Source organism: Hibiscus syriacus, unplaced genomic scaffold (assembly GCF_006381635.1).
Source record: "Hibiscus syriacus cultivar Baekdansim isolate YM2019G1 unplaced genomic scaffold, ASM638163v2 tig00110201_pilon, whole genome shotgun sequence".
NCBI classification, from domain to species: Eukaryota; Viridiplantae; Streptophyta; class Magnoliopsida; order Malvales; family Malvaceae; genus Hibiscus; species Hibiscus syriacus.
The window spans coordinates 1,563,956-1,589,315 of record NW_024062624.1 but is presented as its reverse complement, the minus strand read 5'-3'; the positions used below and the strand labels follow the sequence as shown (position 1 = coordinate 1,589,315).

The following is a 25,360-nucleotide window of genomic DNA, read 5'->3' as shown; positions in this document are numbered from 1 at the left end:
TTATATGCTTATATGCTCCAAGAAAGACTTGGCTAAGTCTTTCCAGTCTTGATATGAGTTCGGCTAAGCTGGTTGTACCACCGAATAGCTGAACCGGACAGGCTCTCCTGAAAACAAGGATCGGAGTTGATCATTCCCTCCATATCCGTCATCTTTCGACAGAACATAGTGATATGGCTGAAGGGCAACTGTTCCCGTCGAACTTCTCAACTCAGGAATTTTAAACTTTGGTGGAAGCACCAAGTCTGGAACTAGGCTTAGCTCCATTGCGTACTCCATAATAATCATGGTCTCCCTGGACCATCTTTATTTGATCTTCTAATATTTTTATCTTTTTTCCACTTTTTGGCTTATCTTCCTCGTCAAAGTCTGGGACATTATAATCATTCGGATGATCATCAGGATGATTTAGAAGTTTGTATCTTCACAGCAGGTGCAATTTCGCTTTGGTAGCGAATGAGTCCCCGGGTAGTGCTGCTTTCCCTTTAGTACAGATCGTCCCCGGGTAATATTCCGGGTGAGAGAACCACTTGCGGGGTTGGTGGTATGGCCACCCCTCGGAAGAATGCCCCCTGATGCACTAGCTTGCTGTAAACCCGACAACTTGGCTACGATTTGGTCGACCAAGGACTCTTGATTTTTCTTGATGGACTCAAGAGTATTTCACTGTTCTGAGCCATCTTATCTTCTAGTTCCTTTGAAGTCTTGCCATGTGCTCTTCGATCTTCTCCATTGGCTTCCATTTGTCTCTTTTTTGTTCGAGTATTGTACGGGTGATGTGTATCTATGCTTGGTGGTGGTAAGCTCGTGTCTGAGACATGTTCTGTAGTTAATACGAATGTAAAAACAGGAAATATAAAATAAACAAACATGAAATATAAAATGCAAGAAATGCAATGTATGATGTATGCAATTGGAGGCATTGATCCAGAAAAGTGTTCATTATTATAAATAATCCTTATTCAGACAAAAATGTTTTTATCTTTTAGAGACATAAAAACAGATTAAAGGTCATTTGGACTAAATCCTCTAGACCCCGAACTGCTTCCAGTAGGTTGACAAGTCTTCTGCCTTCGTTGTGCTTGTTCCCAACGGAAACGCCATTGTAATCCTCCGTCGAAGGGCACCATCTGAAGCTCGTTTGCTTGCTTGTTGAACCCATCTACAATAGCTTCTAACTCAGCTATCGTCTTGCCATCTTTCTCATGTTGTTTCTCTAAGTCAGACTCTCAAGCGTTGGTTCTGATATTGACTATCTGCCAAGCGTCTTTGGGCAGTCTTTGTTTGTTCTTTCCAAGCTCTCTCATCAGGCCCCTCGAACTTCCTTTTCAGGCTATGAGCTTCGTCTTTCCAGATTCAGAGGTTACCTTCAACTTGGAGTTGTCCTGACCTTATCTTGATACCCCTTTCTCAAGTCTTCGAGCTCAAAACGGACTCTTTTTGTTCTTTTTCCAGTTTTTCTGCCCGATCTTCTGAGAGTCAGCATCAAGCTTCCACTGATAACGTTCAGCTTCAAGTTCCTTTATCCTTTGCTTCAGCTCATATTCACGGCTTCAAACTCGGTCTTGGCTATCTCGAGTTCAGAAGGGACATGCCTGAGATGTTCCTCCATGGTCCGGTGTCATCACAGTCTGGCACAGGGATATTGTCATTCTTTCTCAATCTTCGCCACTCCACATAATCCGAGTGAGCATGCTTCTGGCAGCTACAACATCCGGAATACTTTCCTCCACGAATCGGCTACTTCTTTGATCATCTTTATAGCTGTCGCCGTGATACTCAAACTCTGACCTAGCTAACCCGCATGTGCTGGGACAAACTGACGTGCTCCATACTGTCTAAGTGCTAATAGCGGAGCATACCGACTGCTCCCCAAAGTCCAAGTAAGGTCACAGTGTCGGAGTCACCACATCGGAAAAGAACATCACTGAGGAATAACCAAGGGGCTCTCCAAACAATATCTCGGTCTTGAAGATGCGTAAAGACCTTCATCCATTTTTTCTTTTGAGGCGCCTTCATGCCATTTTAAGGTAATAAATTCACCTAGAGGTGAATAGGTGGTGCTGAAACGGCGGGTAGGCAACCCCGTCAGTCTTCCAGAAGTGGCTGTGAATCCAGACTTGAAGGAGCTGAATGCACCGGAATCTTCCTCCGCCAGTTCTTCGGCAATGATTGAGAGATCGAAAGGTCTCAGCCAAGATGGCTGGTGCTGGATTGACTCTTCTCGAGAGTTGTTCGAATAGCTCTACTACGGTGGCTCGATGTATCCCAAGGCCTTTGGGAATAAAATTAGACCATACAGACCTAATGCAAACAGGTCTATTGTCTTCCACTCATCAGGATGGTGCTTCATTAGTTGTTGATATGAAGCCAAGCGATTCCTTCTCCACTACCCTTACATCGAGCTCGGTCAGTTACCCATTTTTCATCAACTCCGGCAACCTTAGCTAGTGTATTTTTGAAAGGTTGACTTTAATGTGCTTAAGGTAGGCCCGTCGAGTTTGATGTTTTCACAATGCAGCAGTGTGTACTCTTCTATGGTGGGCACCATGTCTTCCCGGTTAAAGGTGAAGCAACTGTATCCCGGATTCCAGAATTGAACCAAGGCTCTAATTAAGGGCTCATCAATCTTAACATGAAGCAAAAGTGCAACATCACCGTACCGTTGGCTGAACTTCTGTTTCACCTCATTCTTCCAACTGTCCCAGATATCCCGGAGCTCTTGTACGTCATTCTGCTTTAGGCTGATCGAGGCGTAGCTAACCAGCTCTGACACATAGCTGTCTTGAAGACTGTCTCCCTTTTCCTTCTGAGTCTTCTCGGACCATAGTCGTACCTCAGGGTTTTTAATCTCTTGTATACACACCTTTATCCATTATTCAGATATTTTGTGCGTAATGAACGTCTTTTTAGGGATCAATGGCCTCTTGTTATGATGCAAATGCTAAAACAAACAAAGGCAATGGTTAGTAAAATAAAAATAAATGGAAATAATAAAAATAACAAGAAATAAATGGCAATAAAAACATAAGAAAAAACAAATGGTTAGGAAACAATTGTCCTAGGTTTTGGAATGTGGTTTTGGGGTAGGCTCTATTTCTTCGAAGTCTCCTGGTTTAGGTTCTAAAACACGGTACCCGAGTTCTCATTGCTGGTGCCCCCTTGGGCTTACCAGACCCTTAGTCCTAAACCCATCACAGGCTTGTGTGGACTAAGTTAAACTCGAGGGGACACATTCCCTTATGTCTATGCGGAGAATAAATTCACACGAAGACATAAGGTGTATGAATCCCGAAGGCTACTTGCTAGGCATATGCGGTGAATAAATTCACACGAATGCGTCGCTTTCACCCCCACTTAAAGGGTTCGGAGCTCGGGTATAGAGCCTTTGGATGAAAAAGTTTGGAAAACTGAAATCATTAGAAAACGGTCAGTCCAACTATTTACTCGAAAAAATATAACCAAAAGTAAGTAATAAGGATCGAAATGTTACCTTAAAGTTCAAACTTACCCTTTTCATTAAAAAGACAACTAGAAATTACCTTAGCCTGACTCACTTACCTGTGTCCCCAGCGGAGTCGCCAAGCTGTCGGAACCGTCTTTCGGTTTATGTTGGAATTGGGCTTCGACTTGGATTAAATGAATTGGAGTCGCCACCGATCATTTATTTAAAAATAAATGGGTTGATCGGATACCCTATTTCTTACCTGATCTGTGTCTTACCAGAGATGTGTCGGATTCGGGAATCGGTTACAGTCAAGGAAGGGCTAGCACCCTTGAACTGCCCTTTCGGTACTGTGTAATTTCCAGTTGTCTTTAATTAAGAAAATTGAAAGTTAAATTAAAAGGTAACGTATAATCCAAAATTATTTACCTTAGATTGATTTGAAAATATCCTTAAAAAGTCAAGAATCATGTTAAAAAGGTATTGAAAATAATGAAAAACGAAATAAAGGAAATAAAACATGAGATAAGGTAAGGATAAAATAAGAAAATGTAATACCTACAATGGAATAGATGGAAACAAAATAAAACAATGACAAACATGAAGGAAATGAACAACATAAAGAAAATAATAATGATGATGTACGTATAGTAAACAAGTAGATGAATACCAGAATGAATTAAAAAAGAAATAAAGAAAATAGAAATAAATGTAAAAGAAAATAATAGTACATATATCTATAATAATAATACAATAGTTTTTAATGCAAAACAACATAAAAATGATAGGATACGTACACATATAACGTTAAAGAAAACACTAGAAAATGTATGTACATATATATAATTAAAATATTTATAAAAAACTAATAAAACTAAGGGATGAAACGTTTATATATATAAATACATATGATAATTTGTAAACAAAAATAAAAAGTCATGAAATAAGGTAGAAAAAAAAATACATGTATATATACAGTAATAATAATAAAAAATGGCTATATTAAAATTAACAAAAAGGCAAAATAATAGTAACGGGACTAAATCGAAAGAAAACCACGATTGAAGGTTGAATTTAAAAAAAATCGAGTTTAAAAACTGGATTTGGGGGTTAAAATTGAAACTTTCAAAACATGAGGGTCAAAAACGCGATTTACCCTTAAAAACAACAGAAACACGCGGATCCCCTCATGATGGGTCGGGTTGCACGCGGATCTCCTGATGGGTTCAATATTTAAGCCAACAAAACATTTTAAAATTCGTTCTAGCCTCATTTGAAACCAAAGGCTCTCTCCCATTTCCTTCTTCCTCTGCCTTGTTCTTCAGACATGAAGAACAAGGGCCATGCGTCGCCGCCTGAGAATGGTGACCACCGCCTCGCCGCCGCTCATCAGCGATGATCCACCACGAAACCCAAAATTTTTAAAGAGCATCCTTCTCTCATAGTTCAAAATCCAACCGGTTTTTCAGAAATCAAACTAAAAAAAACACAGATCTAGGAAATAGATTTTCGAGGAAAAAATGCCTCACTTCGCTCGTCGGCCAAAATGCAACTTATGGGTTCAGTTCGCACCAAACAACACAGGAGATACAACATGCAAAGTGAGAAACCGAACAAACAAGGTAAAAGAAAAAAACTACCTCTTTTTTATTAATTTTTCGAAAGTCTTTACAAGGGCTTGGACCTTCTTGGCTATTGTGTGTGGGTGGATGTTACACATCGATTTTGTATGTGAATCCAGTGTCAAAAAAAATCCCCCTTGTTGTGTTAATTACAAGCCTATTTATACTAAAATAAAAACCTAATTTTAGACTACATGTTCAAGTCCTAATGGAACTCTAATGCTTTGTTGTTTTCCACATGCACGTTGTTGGTTTGTTGCAAGGATAAGAGGCCTTCGGTGTGGAGGAGTCCTTGAGCGAAGCATGCGGCGCTGGATGGGGAAACTGCTAGGGTTGCGCGTGTTGGGTCTGGGTTGGATCAATGTTAATCCTGCTGGGCCAAATGTAATTTTGGGCCTGACACAGAAATAAAAAAAATGTTAGTTTACAATATATATAATTATATATAATACATATAAATATATTTTGGTCGTCTAAAGTGTGTCTACAATAAGTTAAATAAACGAGTATGAATAAAAAAATTTATGGTAGTCTAATAAACGAACGAACACATACATAGGTGTGCTTGATTCGTTTATATTCACGAACAAGCTCGTTTATCGACTCGTTCATTTATGTTCATGAACAAGCTCGTTTATCCAGTTCTCCTTTTTGCTTTATTTTTTTTAATTTTAAATATTGGTGAAGGTAGAGACTATATTAAACGCATAGTAAAAATTAAAATTTAAACTATGAATTTTAAGGAGTTTAAGTACTAGTAATGCAATTTTATCATTTTTTTTAGTATGAAACTAAAAATTGAACATATAAACAAACGCTAAACGAACATGTTTGTGAACGCTAAACGAACATGTTCGTGAGTATACAAATGAACATGTTCGCGATTAATAAATAAACGAATACGAACACAATATTAAAAATTTAAACTAATATAAACCGAACATAAACACTTTCGAAAATAAACAAACAAATAAACTTAAGATTGTTAATTCAAATTTGATTCATTTACGATCGTAGTCTCTCGCTCTCTCTTATATATAATTGCAGTATGTAATACAGGCATTTATTCCTCTCACTCTGTCCGTCATTTTTTTTTTTCTACCGTTGTTCTCAAAACCCACTTGTACTTGGTATTAACAATCTTGTTGAGTTGGTAAATTGACACGACTTCATTCATCGTGACAAGATTACAGACGCAATTGATGTTATCATAAAACTAATATTAGTTTTCAAAATTAATATTAGAGCGTTCAGTTACTTATAAAACTAGGGATTTATTTGGGTACACTAAATAATAGTATTTTATTTGGGAATATCTAACATCCGTGGAAGGCTTTATTTGGGTACACTAGTAAATATTAGCATAATAATTATGATAAAGAAGCAGGCTACGTAGACAGGTTGATAATGGATCCTATAAGATTTGGTTTGAGGATGGATAGGGACTTGATGAAAATTAAAATGGTGAATTTGAGTCAGTAAGGTATATATGTCCAACCATGTGTTGCTTTCAAGGATCTGCAAATGGGTCATTGCTCCTTAACCTCTTCCTCACACTGTTCCCTAATGCCAAATTTAGGTCCCAACATCCCATCCCTCTCCTTTCTCTGGACCAAGTTATGGCGCCGCTGCCTGCAATTTTTTTCATGGGCAAAATAAAACCCCTCATTTCTTTATTTGCGGTCCGTATTATTTTTATTATTTTATATTTATTTATTAAAAAAATTAAATACGCATCTTATGTAAACTTATATTTTGGTTCATTCAGAATCAATGTTTTTTTGTTTAATTAACTGTATAAATGATCTATTTATCGACTATTTCGGATCGAATTTTGTATAGGTCATTATGGGGCCAACCCTCCTAATTCAGTTTGCTCTATGCACAAATGTCAAAATTTAAACTTTTAACTTTATTTAATAAATCTAGTGTCTCATTTTACTAGATTAACTTATTCTCGGTAGAATCAATGTTTTGTTAACATGGTAAGCAGTAAGTATTCGACCATTGACCTCAATGGTCTATGGAGTTTTTTTTTGGGAGAAAGAAAAATGGGTTTGGGTCATTGGGTTAACTGATAATTGGGCCACTAGATGCGCGATGGGTCACATTGAATAAGGAAAGAAAAATTGTCGCTAGCTATTGAAATGATAGCCTGGGGTATATGGCATTACTAGTACAACTGTGGTTTAGGGTGTTAAATCATTTTAGTGCCCGATATTCCTGGACTTTGTCTTTCTTCACTTGCAATCACAGATAGAGTCTAATGCTCGTTGGGGCATCTTCATGATTAAATTTGCTGTACTTGGGAAGTACTCGACAAATTCAGATTTAACATTTCTCTTTTGGATTAAAGCTTTAAATATCCAAACGTATTAAATTTTTCATTTTGATTAGACAAATTTCATTTAAATAAAATCGAGTCGTATTAGAAGATATACTTTTTAATGATGTGATGATTATTTTTATTGTATATTAGAAAGCATATTACCACTCTAACCATTGGAGGAAACTAAGTCCAATGGCAGTGTCATTGACTCTTTGAGCAAAGTGAATCAGAAAAGCAACCCCTCATTATCAACCAAGGGTCTGTCCTGGAAATTATTACCAGCAGTGTCCCACTGGCAAAAAAGGAGAAAACGATAACCAAAATCATAAAATCTTGTTTTTTACCGGTTGTTACCCTACCCCACTGTTTTTAACATTGATGGACCCTATACACTCATTAAAAAGACAAAACCCAACTATCTGGTGGGTATTAAAACACTTGTTGTCCAGGACAAACATCAATGAATGAATGAACGACTTATTATGGAACAAAATCACATCACTATGAAACTTAACTTTTCAAGTAAAAGGAACAAGGCATCAACTCAAAAGTTACTGGTTTGGTAAAAGATTTTACCTGGATTTCAACTCTATTGACATCTACGGACATTCTTCTATTTTTTTTCTTAAATAGTTTTGTATAATATGATAATCTGATGATTGAACCGATCATATCATTAATTATTGATTTAATCTTTCTTTCTTATTCATTTGGACTATCGACTTTTAATTCAACTGGCTGATTAAAGTTATTATGAGATAATTCTCTTGGGGCATGACAATGAAGGAAAGCCTCGAAAGAGCCTTATAAACCCTATATGTAGGCCTCAAGATTCCTTCCCATAAATTTATGGACATACCAATTGCTCTTTTTTAAATTAAAAGCTTGATGCTATGTTATCATCACAAGGGGAACTTTATAAAGCAAAAAGGTTTTGAGATGTCAACATGATAACTTTCTTAAATCAGAGGGTCTGTCAAGGATAGAAAAGAAGGAATAAAGTACACAGCTCTCTCCTTTTTTTTTAAATTTATAAAACTAATTAAAAATCTGGGATTCTTAATCCCCAAGGAAAAGAATTTAATATTATGTTGCAGTGGACAATGATGATCCCCGAAATTTTCAAACAAAATAAACAGAAAAGTATATCAACAATGCTTCGAATGAATCGTACGTACGGTGGTTCCCAAGCTTCTTCTGACTTGAAAAATTGTGGAATTTTTTATCGGTATGTTAAAACATAAGAAGAAGAGAGAAAAAAAACACTTTTCCCCCTTTAGACAGCTTTGTTGAATCAAAACTTGTTTGAAGATTTTATTATGGTCTGTCATTTCTGAAGATTGCTTGTTTCAACTTAGAATGGAATAAGGGCAAAGGAACAAGGAAGGAGGTTAAAGTTGAATTGAATTTTTAGTTAAAAATGATTGTTTTTTTCTGGACAAAATGGCTCAATCTTTAGGCTACACGTTGCGTTCTGATATAGTTTTCATCGAAATGATGGTCATGATCAATTTAACTTTAGTAGTTTTTCCAAATGAAAAACATTCTTTTTTACGTGCGAAATCTTTAGTACCAAAAATGGAAGGGTCGCAATCTAACAGTAAAATAAAGCTGAAAACCGAATGAAAGCATTCGATTTAAAGTAACACAAATACGCAACTTGGAGTTTGCCTGCATTGTACTGCTGCATGAGTTTTGTCTCACTTTTAAGGATTAGATTCGAATTAATTTTAAATATAATCAAAATTGGTGTGATTATAGGATATACGAGGATTTAAAAAGAAAGAAAGAAAGAAGGGATGATAATGATGAGAAGGAGGCGAAAAAGAGTGTGTTATTGAAGAAAGAAAATAATATTTAGTAGTGATATGTTTGGTGGGAAATGGAGATTCTTCTTTGTTTGTTTGTGAAGCAGACAAGGACTCTGTGACAGAGGAGGGGTCTGCAATATACACAATGATCAAAGGGTGATTGAAGCCCACAAGAGGCAAAAAGAGACAGCAAGTGGGGCATTCCCAGTTTATTTTTGGGCGAGAGAGCTTGCCAAAATCTCTCATAACCCACAATAATGGAGTCTATGAATAGCTTTACTGATTTGACCATACACTGCTTTGCTGTTTGTTGGGTGCTCTCACTCACCCTAATCCCAACAAGATTAAGAGAAAAAAAACATAGTAGATTTACTTTTGTTGTTGTTAGTTGTAAGACGAGGGTCAAATAATTTGGGAGTTGTGGACCTAAGGGGTACATGAAAGTGGAACGGTGATAATAGGAGAGAAAAAAAAAATAACCCGATAGAAAAAATCTGTGGTTTTTTTCAAGTTGATATTGTATGCTTATGGACTGTCATTTTCCATGTCTATCATACCAAGCGTAGGCCACTGGTGTTGTCTAGTAAGAGGCTGAGCTAACTGTCTTTGTGTATGTCTGCACTGTCACGTGTGCATGGGGTTGGACCCATGATAGCCAATTACCAATGATCAAAGCAATCAGATGGCAATAAGCATCTCTGATTCTCTCTGCTTGTTTTAGGATATTTTTTGGTATGAAAAAATTCCAGAGATGCACTGTTTTCATACATGAAATTGAAGACCATACTACAATTTATTTTTGGTTGGCAAGGTTGTTTTAAAGCCAGAAAAGGAGGCTCGTTTAAGAGATTCCTAGCTGGAAAGAGCCATGTTTGGCGGATGCTGTCCAGCGGCCAAAAGCCAAAGCAATGAGCAGTGGGATCCAAAGCTTCTCCCTTTGTTCTTTATACTCCCCAACTATCACACAACAGCAGCTCATTCAATGCCAAACATGATCTTAAAATGGTTTTCCTTTGAATATCAAAGCAAGATTATACATATATATGTAAAGGAAACCCCTGGGTACTCGCACAAAAGCAAAGAGAATACCTATAGAAAATAGAAAAGAAGCTTCTTTTAATTCATACCAATACATTTAAAAATGTCCCCATTTATCTCTTCCATAATTTCATTAAACCCCCCTCTTTTTTTCTTTTCTTTTTTGCTCTCATTCACCCCCTTTGCTTTACATTAAAGAAAAAGAAAGAAAGATGGTTTAGGGTATTTAAAAATAAATCATACCAAACATTTAAAAATGTCCCCATTTATCTTCCATATTTCATTAAACCCCCTCTTTTTTTTTTCTTTTTTGCTCTCATTCACCCCCTTTGCTTTACATTAAAGAAAAAGAAAGAAAGATGGTTTAGGGTATTTAAAAATAAATCAAATTGAAATTGCTAAGTCTAAACCCCATGGCAATGATAGTGTTGCAGAAGCCTACTGGCTTCCCTAAGACCACTAAAATAAGCTCCATGAGTTGTAGAATAGTGGGTTCTGTGTGTAGCTTCCCCAGCAAACAAAATTTGAAGTGGATGATCCACACCCCGGTCTAACTCGGAGCTCCCAGTCTTTGGTAATGGCTCAGCCATTGTGTCTAAATCAGCACCACTTGATCCAACAGCAACGTAGCTGTAAGACCCCAAGAACATGGATCACTGGGATCTTTTCATGCCTTAACTCGGATTCTGGGGGATGGAAAACAATTTGCAGGGAAGGGAACTTGTCTTTGTCATTGGCGTTTCTATTATTACCATTTGGACTCCATTGAAGAAACAGCTTGTTAACAACACCATATCCCAGTCTTGATATAGCCTCTGTCTTGAAAGAAGGAAGTGGAGGATTGAACATACCTGAATCTTGACCAGTTCCAGCTTTTAGGACACCTAATGAAACTGTGATTATCACATGATCTGCTAACATAACAGATCCATCACAAAAGTGAAGCTTCACTGGTCTGGAACTGGAATCATAGCCATTTTGAATTTCTTTAGATTTATGATTCTCAGGCTGCCATTCAATTGTTGTGACTTTGAGGCCTAATTGGATTACACCAGGAGGAAGAACAGATGCAAGGTGTTCAATTACGCTCAAGTAGCCTTTCGAAATGGTGATTTCTTCACGAGGAAACATGCGGTACTCCCTTTCTGCTTCGAAATCTAGATTGAACAGATCACCAGCTGAAGTATAAGTCCTCTGGGTGTTTTCATGCATGGCGAAAATGGCTTCTTCCAGCAACTTCCTGCTCCGTTTACCATACCCACTGAGCTCCTCATGGTCCTTGCAAGAATCCCAATAAGCACCGAGGCCTTGTCTAAGAAACGCACCGACACTTTGGTTACCAAACACAGAGTCGCTCGCACAACCTTTAGAGGCTGCTTTAGCTGCAATATTATAGTAAAAAGCGTTCCCTCCACCGCCTGCACCGTCTTGAGCCAGCTTTCCTTGAGCGAAATCCATCAGGTTATTGAAAAGGGTGGATATGGGGTCAACGATAGAGGCATTCAGCTCGAACCCACCTTCAGCAATGGTCATCGGCTCGTCCGAGAACCCATCCATGCACTCCCATGGCTGGTCAGACTCGAGAGCATGAATTTCCCGAGCAATTTGATGAACCGGGCTACCTCCTATTCCATGGATCCAAGTAGCACCCATCTCAATTCTGTCACCACAAAACTCAGAAGTGTTGATTCTGCCACCAATTCTATCGCCGCCTTCGACAACAACCAACTCGAACAAATCGTTGGAGCTAGTGGAAGTATACAGCTTGTTAGCCGCAGTAAGACCAGCCATCCCGGCTCCAATTATCACAATTCTCGGCTTCTTTGCCATTATAGTCTCCTACCTTAGCTTCACAAGCAACAAAACAAAATATAAAGCAAGGAAACAACAATTGGAGAAAAATGTTTTTTTTTTCGAAAGGAAAGAACAGAGTGAGGAGTGAAGGAGAACTGTGAGGTTATATTAAGTTAATGATAAGGAATTTATAAGGGGGGCGTGTACTGTATTCTGTACATTGTATAGTGAGAAACTTTAAATTTTTTCTCACATTATTTAATTTGTCTAATAGAGGCAGGTCTCTACTTTTCTTGAAACTCTATTACTGCCTACAAATATAGATTATACCTTAGAATGGTCAAAAGTCAAGTTGGGTTTAATTTGTTCCAATCTAAAAATTAATTTCTTTTTCTTTAATTTTAATTTAATTTAGTATTTGGTTGTATTTTTGTTCAACCTAAATTTATTTAAAATCACATTTTAATATATTTAATATATTTTATTTAATAAATTAAAACGATAATATAAAATTATACAAAAAATTACAGCATTATTTCAAATTAATTTTTTATCTTAAATATAAATTTAATCTGATCTAATTTTATTTTTATAGAATTCAATTTAATTTAAATTTAGATTTTAAAAAATTAACATTAAAAAAAATTAAAATTTATTAAATTCCAATAATTTTATCTCGCAGTTAATACCTTAGAAGACCAATCACTCGTTCTTCAAGATAATTACTAGATTATTACTCTAAAAATAAAATATCTGAATATATATATATATATGAATTAAGTTATACAATATAAATTTTTTTATTTTTATATAAATTTATGACCTTTAGAAAAGTGAAAATATATGATTAAGATTAACCCCTTATTTTTTTTTCAGTGAATATCTTCTCATTTCCTACCGTTAATTTCAATAATCTATTTTCACTTATACAACTGTCTTAAATCTATATAAAATTAAAAGAATTTTATACTATGTAACAGGATTTTGTCCCCATATAGAGAGAGAAAGAGAGAGAGGCTGTGGGAGCCGTGGAAAGGACAATAAAAGGTTGGCAGTGCCTTTCACCAGCCTCACATGTAAATTAGGGGACGGCCCACCAAACTGAGCAATTCATTGGATCTTCATCGCTCTGATTTGCCTGTCTTAGACCATTATTAGGTAATCATACAAACAAATCCTATGATAAATTATTTCATACATAAAATATTATTTATTCTAATACTAAAATTTAATAAATATTTAATTTCTTATTCCTAAATTTAAAATATAATAAATAACGTGAGTCAATCAAATTTTATTCAATATATATATCAAATACATTTTCGATATTATAATTATCTTTTGTTGTACGTGTCTCAAGATTATATTTTAATGCCACATATAAAATGGCTACTGCAAGTATTATTAAATCATTTGAATTGTTAGTTTTTTTTATAACAATATGTTCGATTTTTGTGATTATTAGTTCTAATAATATTATCAATAAAATTTAAATTCAATTTTTACAAATATAATTTATTTTAATGTGTTTTGAGAAAAGTGAAGGATTTGAAAAATAATAATAATATTTTGATATTTAAAGCGACGTGTACAAAATATAAAATAGTGAAGAATGTAAAATCAATGAGATTAACGTAAATTCAAGTACATGGTTTGAGGGCTTATTATTTTAATATAAAAATAACAATTAAGTTATATGATAATTTAATGTTGACTCACATGTTAAACATACATATGATAAATATTAATAAAGTCATGACCCGATCACTGTAATTATATACCATCAAACATGATAACTCTTTTATTTTTATTTTTTTTACAGAGGAAAAAGGTAAAACTAACTTACAGAGAAACCTTTAGAGAAGAAAACTCCCCTAAAGTCGGCATCCAGAAAGGAGGCTATCTCAGTCGGTGGGAAGTCGAAAATAACAAGTTCCTCATCCAAGGAGCAACCCATTTTGGAAAAAATATCCGAACAAAAATTACCTTCTCAGTGGACATGTTAAAAAGAGAGTCCAATTCCACGCTTTAAAACTTCGTATATATTATATAATCGTTCCCAAATGATGTAAAGTGACATCTCATCCACCTCACATTCAATAGCTCTGTAACCATTAACTACAAATTGAATAAACTTCTCATTATTCCTTTACTAAAAGCATATTACATATCAATATTGCATTCATATTTTCTATAAATTACTCTTATTGGATATAATTAAAGATATATGTAGGGATGGACATGAGGTTCGAACTCAACGATTTCTAACTTAACCTGGTTTTATTGGATCATATTTTTTTAAATAGATTTTAGGTCAGGTTGGGTTAAATTCGGGTTTAAGATAACAAGTATCAACCCGAAAATAATGTAATTATACCTTATATATTTTGGAAAAATTGCGACAATACTCTCTTTATATTATTTTTCAACTATATTTCTATTGTGTGAAATAAAATTAAGATTTTTTTATAAATATATTTGTGCCTGGTCGAATTTGAATTTTATCTCAGAAAATGGGTCAAATTTCGAGTAAAGCGAAATTATCCTAAACTCGAACAGATTTTAAATAAATAGTGTATATTTTTTAGATCGAATTAGATTAACCAAAAACCCAACCTATACTCAATCTTTAGATATACGGGACATGGGATAAGATTCATTAGTTTTTGGAACCATACGGCGGATTCAACATCAAAACATCATAGATTACTTATTACAGTGACCAGGATTATTATGGCCAGATGTTTTAAGTGCTGTCGGAGGCAAATTTGTGACAATGGTTTCTTTTTTTCACGTCTCCAACACACTGTCCTGCTTTGGATTTTATTAAAATATACTATCAATTCCTTTACCTTTATCGGCTAACAATTCATTTCTCAAAGAAAATAGTAATTAAATTTTCCATGTTTAATTCAACGATTACAGTTTCATTGGATTTTAAGATAGAATTAAGCCGTGTCTTGTCAGTTCTAGTCGATCCCAACGTACGTTGTTATAAAACAAGTAATAACTCATTTTAAAATGCTTTTATTAACATCACCTGATTTCGACGTCCATCCTCTTTCATTCTACTATTTAAGGCTACTTTTAAAAATTAAAACATAGATTTAGCGGTTAAAAAATGGGAAAATTAAAATATATAAATAAAATCAAAGATCACAAATAAAAGGCAGACACCTAACTGTAAAAAATCTTGAAATCTGTTCAGGATTTAATATTTTTGTTTTTAGAAAATGGCCCACGACATTGAATAAGGTATAGTATAATGTCTAATGATGTCATAGAAAAGGAACCATAAAATCTTCAAGAGAAGATGGAGATAAACACGATCACACACATAGTTTAATTATCACGACCCATCATTTATATATTTTTTTATAATTTTTTTAAAATGTTACTTCGAAAACTAATCTATTAAATCATATTATGAATACATAAATAAAATTTATTCTCTTTGAATATTCATAAAAAAATAAATTTAAAATATGACATATATATATATATATATATATATATATGATGGTATTCTACAGATTAATCGATATCTTATTTTATAGATCAATTAGTATATATCTCTAAAGGTTAAATTTTTTAAAATATGCTTAAAATGATAAAACCTTAAACAACTATTTTTAAAAAATACAGTTAAAACTTATATACTTACAATTTTAGTGAGATGACACCTTCAATCTTTAATTTAATCTTGAATTGCACTCTAGTCTCTGTCAACATCATAGCTCAAACTTTCATTGACATCTTCATTAAAGGTAGTGCGGATCGATATCTTAAGCATCAAATCTATTCTTAATTAAAAACCATATGCAATAAAGACGATTAAATAGCTATAATTACTTGCTTTTAATCATACTGATAATGCTTTTCTCTTTTACCAATATAATGTTGCGGAAGACGGCTATCGGATAGAGTAAAATCATAACTGATAATTTGAGAAAATAAAAATGAAGATAAAGAAGACACAAAATTTACGTGAAAAACCCCTAAATAATATAGGGTAAAAACCACAGGCAACGGTAGAAGAATTTCACTATGAGAAAATAGGAATTACAACTTCTCTCGATCGACCAAGGAGAAAACAATAATAATTCTCTCTTGATAAAAAGGAGAAAACAACTCTCAAGAAACTCTCTAATATTATCTCTAGTATTGGAAGAAAGCTAGAATGCTTTGGGATGGTTTTGAAGCTAAATGAGCTAGGGTATTTATAGTTGAAGCTCTAAGGACTAATTTGTAAATACCCTAAATTATAATGGCTAAAATTATGATTTTACCATTGTCCAAAATTCAACAAAAACCCAACCATTTTGACAAATTTTTTCGGTGGAATTTTTTTTATTAGCACCTTTCGGTGCTTGCCAAGACTTTTCAACAATCTCTCACTTGAAGATTTGATTGGAACAATCATATCTTCACATCATTCTTTCTACCTTGTACCTTCATGTTGCTTACGTTTCTGACAGGCCACAGGAGGATCGACACCAGGTAAATTTATCAGCATTGATTGCCTTCGTCATGAAATCTGTTATATTGTCTTTGGTATGGATCTTCTGTATGTCTACCGTTCCTTCTTCTACCTTTTCACGAATGAAGTGGTACTGAACTCGTATGTGTTTTGTCCTTGAATGAAATGCTGGATTCCTTGCTAGATGCAAGGCGCTTTGACTATCACAAAATAGAGAGACATACTCTTGATTATGCCCAAAGCTCCTCCAACAACATCTTCAACCAAATTGCTTCTTTACTGGCTTGTGTAGCTGCTATATATTCTGTCTCTGTTGTGGATGTAGCCACATCTGATTGCAACTTAGAAACCCAGCTTACAGCTCTACCAGCAACTTTGAACACATACCCTGTAGTATATTTGCTTTTATCCAAATCCCCTGCATAGTCAGAATCTACATACCCATTGATTAGTAAATTTGATCCTCCGTAACATAATGCAACATTTGAGGTCCCTTTGATGTATCTCAGGATCCTCTTTATTGTATTCTAATACTCTATGCCTGGATTCGCCATGTACCGACTAAGCACTCCCACTGCTTGTGCAATGTTTGGTCTTGTGCATATCATAGCGAACATTAAACTTCTCACTACTGATGCATACGGTACTCGAGACATCTCCATCCTCTCTTCTTCACTGCTAGGACTCATACTGGAGGACAACTTTAAATTAATAGGAAGAGGGGTAGAAATTGACTTACAATCTTGCATGTTGAATCGTGACAAGATCTTCTTCAAGTAATTCTTTTGTGAAAGCCAAATCTTCCTATTACTTCTGTCTCGGTGAATTTGCATCCCTAGAATCTTGTTTACCGATCCCAAGTCCTTCATTTCAAATTCCCTAGCCAGTTGTGCCTTCAATTCTTCAATATGATCTTTGTTGGGTTCTGCAACCAACATGTCATCTACATACAACAACAATATAACAAAATCGTTATCACCAGACCTCTTGAAATAAGCACAAGGGTCTGCGTTAAGTCTGTTATATCCAAGGCACATAATGAAGGAATCAAATCTCTTATACCAACACCTCGGCGCCTGCTTTAGACCGTACAGAGATTTGTTCAACTTGCAAACCAAGTTCTTCTTTTCTTTTTCTTCAAAACCTTCAGGCTGGAGCATGTAAATCTCTTCTTCAAGATTTCCATGAAGAAAAGCTGTTTTAACATCTAGTTGCTCTAGATGTAAGTTCAATATAGCACACATTGCCAAAACTACTCGAACTGTTGTTAGTCAAACCACAAGAGAAAATATTTCATTGAAATTAATACATTCTTTTTGAGCATATCCTTTGACCACCAGTCTTGCACGATACCTCTCTACTTGATCGTCACCATTTCGCTTGATTTTGAAGACCCATTTGTTACCAATTGCCTTCCTTCCTTGTGGTAGTGGCACAAGGTCCCATGTATTATTCTTATGAAGGGCTTCAATTTCTTCTTGCATCACCATCATCCACAATGAAGCATCTGAGCTGTTTATTGCCTCCTGGTATGTTGATGGCTCACCGTCCTCTGTTAAAAGGCAATATGCAATATTACCTTCTATAACATAATCTGAGTGGCAATTGGGACGTCTTCTCACACGATCTGATTGACGAGTTGTTGGAGCTTCAGAACTATCTGGTTCTTGTTCATCATGTGTTGGTTCTGCTTCAGAAGAATCTCCTTGTTCAAACTCTTTTTCCATATGTATCTGCGTAGTCTCTGACTTTTCAGCGCTACCATCTTTTTCTTTTCTTTGTAGCTTATCTTCTACAAAGATAACATCCCTGCTAATGATCACTTTGCGGGCAGTGAGATCCCACAAGCGATACCCCTTTACTCCATCAGCATACCCCAAGAATTTGTATTTTCTGGATTTTGGATCCAACTTTGAAATTTCTTGGGAGTTGTACATCACGTACACTATACTTCCAAATACATGGAGGTTTGAATAATCAGCTGGTTTACCAGTCCACATCTCCATTAGTGTCTTCAGCTCTATTGCAGTTGATAGAGCTCGATTCACCAAATAACAGGCGGTATTGACTGCTTCTGCCCAGAATGATTTTTCTAGGCATGCATCCCTCAACATTGCTCTTGTTCTTTCTAACAAGGTTTTGTTCATCCACTCTGCCACTCCATTTTGTTGAGGAGTGTTCGCCACTGTGAACTGTCTTTTGATGCCTTTTTTCCCGCAAAAGTCATCAAATTCTTCACTTGTGTATTCTCCTCCATTATCTGTTCTGAAACACTTGATTTTATTTCCAGAATCAAGTTCCACCCGCGCTTTGAAGTTTTTGAAAGTTGAAAACACATCGGACTTCTTCTTAATAGGGTACACCCAACATCTCCTGGAGTAGTCATCAATAAATGAGCAAAATATTTTTCTCCGCCTAGGGATGTAACTGGTGCTTGTCAGAGTGAACCAGTTCTAGAACACTTTTGCCTCTAGAATTTGATGTGTTGAATTTCAACCGGTGCTGCTTACTTGTTATGCAATGCTCACATAAAGTAAGTGATACCTTTGTTAAGCCTGGAAGTAGCTTTTGCTCCACAAGGACTTTCATTCCTTGTTCTGACATGTGTCCAAGTTTCTGATGCCATAGCATTGCAGAATCTGAACTACATGAGGCAACAGAGGCTTTTGCTTCTAGCAAAGTTTCTCCCTTCAGCATGTATAAGTTTGTAGCTATCTTTTCGCCTTTCAGCACCACAAGCGCTCCACGAAACACCTTCATGATTCCTTTCTGTGTTTCAATATTGCTTGCATTATTATCCAACAATCCGTAGGATAATAAATTTTTCTTCAGGCCTTTCACGTGTCTCACATCTCGAACAATTTTAATTGTTTCATCATACATCTTCAATTTGATGGTCCCCACGCCAACGATCTCTAAGGCATGATCATTGCAACTATACACAGATCCTCCTGAGACATGTTTATATTGATGGAACCATTCTCTTCTTGAGGTCATGTGATATGTTGCTCCTGAATCAATGAGCCATATATCTGCAAATCTTTTTATTCCTTCCACAGTGGTTGACGCTTCACAGCATAGAGCATCTCCATCATCTGAAGTGTTTGCGGTATTACCTTGTGGATTGGAGTTTTTATTTAGACTCCAACAATCCTTCTTCAAGTGAACCTTCTTTCCACAGTTGTAGCACTTTAAATTCTTCCTTCTCCTCGACTTCGATCTACCATGTTTGTGACTGCTGCTTTGGCCACGTTCTATTGATCTCCCTCTCATCGTTGTCAATGCTTCTACTTGTTGCAGATTTACTTGTCTGTCTTCCTTGTTCTTGCACCGATTTTCTTCTTGGAGAACAGCAGCTGCAACGTCATCGAAGACTAGACTGGTGACATTACTGTTTGTCAAGTTGATGATGAGTTGATCATACGAATCAGGTAGACTTTGAAGTAGAAGTTCAGCACGTTCTTGTTCTCCTATTGTACATCTTAAGGATGTAAGCTGAGAAAATAATGTGTTCAGTGTGTTTAAGTGCTCCGTCACTGAAGTAGATTCTAGCATACGGAGAGTGTACAATTTCCTCTTAAGAAAAATTTTATTGTGCAACGATGTGACCTTGTACAATTTGGTGAGATGATCCCATATCTCCTTAGTTGTATTCTTTTCCTCGATGCTTGACAATACTTCATCTGCTAATGCTAGATGAAAGTTTGCCATAGCATTCCCGTCCATTTCGATCCATTTGTTGTCATCTGTAAAATCTACCGGCCTTTCACTGATAGCTGCTAGACATCCGTCTTTCCTCAGGATGGCCTTCATCTTCAATTTCCACAATGAGAAATTTCTCCCATTAAATTTTTCAATATCAAATTTCTTTGCCATAGCTTCTATTACGGATAGCTCCCACTATTTCACTATCGTGAATAGTTCTCTGGAACCTTCTTACTTTCTTATGTTGGAGGATCTACCTTTTGGTGGCAACCACAAAGACAATAAGCAGATATTACACACTCTAATCTAGTTCTGATACCAATTGTTGCGGAAGACGGCTATCGGATAGAGCAAAATCGCAACTGATAATTTGAGAAAATAAAAATGAAGATAAAGAAGACACAAAATTTACGTGGAAAACCCCTAAATAATATAGGGTAAAAACCACAGGCAACGGTAGAAGAATTTCACTATGGGAAAATAGGAATTACAACTTCTCTCGATCGACCAAGGAGAAAACAATGATAATTCTCTCTTGATAAAAATGAGAAAACAACTCTCAAGAAACTCTCTAATATTCTCTCCAGTATTAGAAGAAAGCTAGAATGCTTTGGGATGGTTTGAAGCTAAATGAGCTAGGGTATTTATAGTTGAAGCTCTAAGGACTAATTTGTAAATACCCTAAATTACAATGGCTAAAATTATGATTTTACCATTGTCCAAAATTCAATAAAAACCCAACCTTTTTGACAAATTTTTTCGGTGGAATTTTTTTTATTAGCACCTTTCGGTGCTTGTCAAGACTTTTCAACAGATAAATTGTTGTTGATATATAAATTATATTTTTGACGATTAAATAGCTATATTTGTTTGACGAAATAAAACTAGTTATTTGATGGATAAAAACTTATATTATATATTGGAATGATTTATTTACGTGAAAATCATGTTTAATTTGTGTATAAGATAAAAGTAATAATATAAATTGTGTATTTTAAAATATATATCTTCATTTTATTCTACAATAAACATTTTAATTTACGTGAAAATCACTTTTAATTTGTACCTTCTAAGATTTAAAAAATACTTTTTATATTATATATTGTAATGATTTATTTAAAGATTTGCATTTGTTCCATGTGACTAGAATAAGTACTATTTTTACAAATAATTTTGAGATGAAATGAGTTTATAAATATTTTTTTTAAAAATAGATTGTAGCATTTATTTGTTTATATTTTATTTTTACAAAGTGAGCCTTCTTTTTATTATTTGACGTGTAAAAAGTAGTGATATGTTGGCATCAAAATTATCATTTCCCAATTGTTGTTGTCTTTTGCTTTTCTTTTTTTTTTTGTGTGTCTCATTTTGCATCATTTCTTTGCTTTTTTAATTTTATTTTATAAAATGCAAATAAAAATGTGTTATATTTGGTAATTCTTATATAGTTATTTGTCCAACATATAAATTATTAAGTTTTAAATCCAATATCATGAATTTATCAAGTGGATTTATTGTTGGAGAGAATTTTGTTCTCTTTAAAATTTTTGAGTTCAAGTAATTGCATCTATGGGTGTATATATTGTCGATGGTTAAAAAAGATTCTGAATAGATACTACATTATAATCGTCTTAAATTATTATAAAAAAATATTAATCCTTGTGTATTACTAATACTATTTGCATTATGGGTCAATTAAGAAATATGATTAGGGTTCATTTTTCAAAGTGTTTTAGGGGGTTATCTTGAGCCACCAACTGTCCCTAGTGTTTGATAGGTGGCAACTTTAATTGTTAATTGATCCTTGAATTCAGCTTCGTAAGATGGGATAGGGATCAGTACCAATTCCCTGTGCCCGAAAATGATATTTTTAGTGCCAACCGAACGGAAGGAATATAAAAATGTATGAATAAATTTTAATGCCATGCAGTGAATGATTAGATCATGTAAAGAATCAACTTAACTTCAGATGAAGTGATAAAGAAATTAATATTAAATACTTGATTGATATATCAACAATCAGCCAGTCAATTGGAATAATATACTAAATTTTTTAAGTAAGATAAAATATGTGAATCCCAACGTTTGTGTATAAAAATAAAATTGGATTTAGAACCATCACTATCACAAGTTTCATCCTTTTCAGTTGGTTTTGATTTGAGGTTTTCAATTCCCTCACATTTACAAATCTTCTCCTTCAGTCCTCATTATTTGGATGTGAAAAATAGATAAAGATTATGAAAGATGAACCAGGAGAGTGGTAATTAAGTTGCACGGTCCATGTTAAATGAAAGTGATTTATCATCATTTTTCATTTTCATATTCATTTTCAACCCCTGCAATGCTTATTCAGTCAACAAACAGAACCCTACTATATACCATGATTATTGCGACTCTCCATTCTTCTATAAATATGGCGACTCTCCATTCTTCTATAAATATCCGTATGCAACACCCGTGTTCAATACAATTCGGGTACGAGTATCGAATATGACCCTCCAAAAACATCGGAAAACTTGAGAGAAAATTTAACTATAACCCATACTAGACATAACTCAAGTCCTAGTAACCAGTCGTTTTGTAACCAGGTTATAAGCAAGCATGTTGTGCAGCATTCGCAGACTGTGAACTCACCTTGTAACATGCATTACTTTCGAACTATTAATTTATAGTTGTATGATATAACTCACAACTGAGCTTGATTTAAGGCGGTGCAAAACTAGATAATCTTTTTCACTGCCATAAATTCTAATATAGAAAACTTTCATGTAAACTGACGGGGAAAATTGAAGGAAAATATATATATTCTCATATAGAAAATTTTCATGTAAACTCAGAAAATGTATGGCTATGGCCACCTCACACATACTCTACGTTCCACGTATATGCACATGGATGGGCCGAAGGAGAACGCCCCTTTAAAAAATTCAAATTCTTATATATTTTAGATAATTTTTATATTTCCGACTAAAAATCTATTTTATCGAACCGCTGAGTGCAAGTTAAACAACAGGATGCAACTACAACTAATTTGAGCATACACCAAGAAAACCAAATAGGCATCAAAATGTAGTCATATATACTATCTTTTTATCTGATTAATAACAAAATTGTCTGTAAGTAACGATGTCAATTCCGTGATGCTCCATTCTGTTCACCAAATTAATAAAATGGTTTGAAAATATTAAAATCATACATAAACACCTGCTGAAAGTAACAAAAACAATGACCCAAATCCCTGCGAGGATGATAAGAATCAAGCATCAGTCAGCAATGCACAGTACTAGAAGAATATATGAGAAAATCCAGCCAAAACAGATAGAGAAATGCTATACCAGGAAGACAGATGCCACTCCCCCTGTGGTGAGCTCCTTTGCAAGGCAGCGATTTCGTTTAGAAGAAGTTGCTTCGTAGCTACATATTTTGGGCAAAATGAAATCTTAAATGAAACATTTTATAATCAAAACTACGGCTTTCTCAGGAAAACAAATCAAGTGCAAAAAAGTTTATGATAATTGAGGTAACATTGCCACCGTTTAATGATAGTAGTAGGCCCCTAAGTTTGAGTAAACAAGGAGGAAGCATTAGCACGGTTAAGCAAAAAGAGATCCAATGCATATTAAGAAATTCAATACTCAAGCAAAGCCAAGCACAAGCAGACTTAAAGCTAAAATCAACAAAGTTCAACAAAAAGATAACTCTTAACTGCAAGATCAAACTCGATTGAGATTTCTTACTCGAAAGATGCTTTCATCCTTCCAAAACCAGAAAAGAGCTAAAATGGTAAAATTAACAAAACATGATGGATAAAGAAAGTTCAGTATAACAAACTAGATGAGCTCAGAAACAGTTTCAGCCATGCAAAAAGTTCATGTATAATTCTAGGCCTTGAAGATGAAATTAAGAGAAGTTCAAAATTTAAAACACCACAACCAAATTAAAAAAAAAGATACTGATTGAGACAAGTATTTCTGAAACCAAAGCAGACATGAAATGGCATGACTCCAACTGATAATTATACAAATCAAAGGTAAAGAGAAGTGAACTGTATCAACCAAAAACACAAAGGGGAATGATCAAAATCGCACTTGTATGCTATTCTCATTAGAAAAAGGAACATACTGTAGCATTCAAATTGCCTATTTAAATGGAAAAGAAAATTTCCAGATCAAATCAATGAAATGTACATTCTAAATAAAAATATTAAAGTTATGCTAATGCTATACAGTTACCCTATTGTATAACCAATTATAAATATATATATATATATATATATATATATATATATATATATATATCAGATCTACTTGTAAAATTTCAAAAACATATGGGGGGAAACCCGAACAATGCCTAATAAAATTAATATAATAAAAGAAAAAAACAAAATTGGTTATAGTAAGAAGGAAGAAATGTATGAAGGTTTGTTACATGAAGAAGGAAGCGGCGAGGACAAGACCAATGACAAGCATGAAGACGGCTAGGGTTGGGTACCATGCATCAGGCACCGGGCTCGTTATTGGCTTTACAGGAGGAGCCTGAAACAAAATCATAAACTAAACTCAAAGAAACAATAGAAAACATTAGAAAATTTCGATTTGAATTGTGAGAGATTTACCATCGATCTTTTGTCGCTTCGCTTTGGATTCTGGAGTTTGATCGAAGAGAGTGGGAATGACGCGCGATTAAGAGGTTCCGAGTTTTATGAGACTACGTAGTATGAAGCCAGCGAGTCTTTACCTGTATTGGTATTTAGGATTCAGTACCACCGTGCGTATCAAAATATATCACGTTGCAATTTTGACCAGCTCATTTTAATAAAAAATGTATATAACGTGTTAAGCTTTTTTCTTCAAATTAGTAAAAAAAAAAGTTTACTTAATTGGAAATTGATTTTCATTTATTTTTAATTTTTATAATTTAATTTAAAATTATTTTATAACATCATTTAGAGCAGTTTGTCTAGTTAAAAGAGATATCATATCATATCATCTCTCATATAGAGGGATTTTATCCTAAAATCATTCATGAAATGTAACGATGTATAGTTCATATGATTTGATGGATCTACATATTAGGTTGTAATATAAATATATTAAATTATAATGATTAAAATTCATTTTTTATAATTCTATCAAA

The 25,360-nt window shown here is 34.7% G+C and overlaps 2 protein-coding genes across 2 annotated transcripts; both read right to left on the bottom strand.

Moving 5' to 3' along the window:
* Nucleotides 1–10,546: 10,546 nt before the first annotated feature.
* LOC120218796 (probable polyamine oxidase 5) lies at nucleotides 10,547–12,187 on the bottom strand. The gene is given in 3 exon segments (XM_039215689.1): nucleotides 10,547–10,897; nucleotides 10,899–11,621; nucleotides 11,664–12,187. Coding segments are annotated over 3 exon segments (1,383 nt in total). The 5' UTR covers nucleotides 12,076–12,187; the 3' UTR covers nucleotides 10,547–10,649.
* An 11,109-nt stretch (nucleotides 12,188–23,296) lies between these two features.
* LOC120218689 (transmembrane protein 258-like) lies at nucleotides 23,297–24,980 on the bottom strand. Its single transcript, XM_039215591.1, has 4 exons — nucleotides 24,840–24,980; nucleotides 24,653–24,759; nucleotides 23,560–23,638; nucleotides 23,297–23,462 (listed from the first exon to the last, which is right to left on the bottom strand). Exons 1-4 carry the CDS (start codon nucleotides 24,840–24,842, stop codon nucleotides 23,415–23,417), a joined length of 237 nt encoding a protein of 78 aa, XP_039071522.1. The 5' UTR covers nucleotides 24,843–24,980; the 3' UTR covers nucleotides 23,297–23,414.
* Between the last annotated feature and the right edge of the window lie 380 nt (nucleotides 24,981–25,360).

Excerpts from the sequence above, each read along its gene's own strand:
- LOC120218689 (XM_039215591.1), bottom strand. Across the intron at positions 23,639-24,652 it reads CTCGCCGCTTCCTTCTTCAT|CTACGAAGCAACTTCTTCTA; the intron begins GTAACAAACCTT and ends CAAAATATGTAG. Across the intron at positions 23,463-23,559 it reads GAGTGGCATCTGTCTTCCTG|GGATTTGGGTCATTGTTTTT; the intron begins GTATAGCATTTC and ends TCATCCTCGCAG.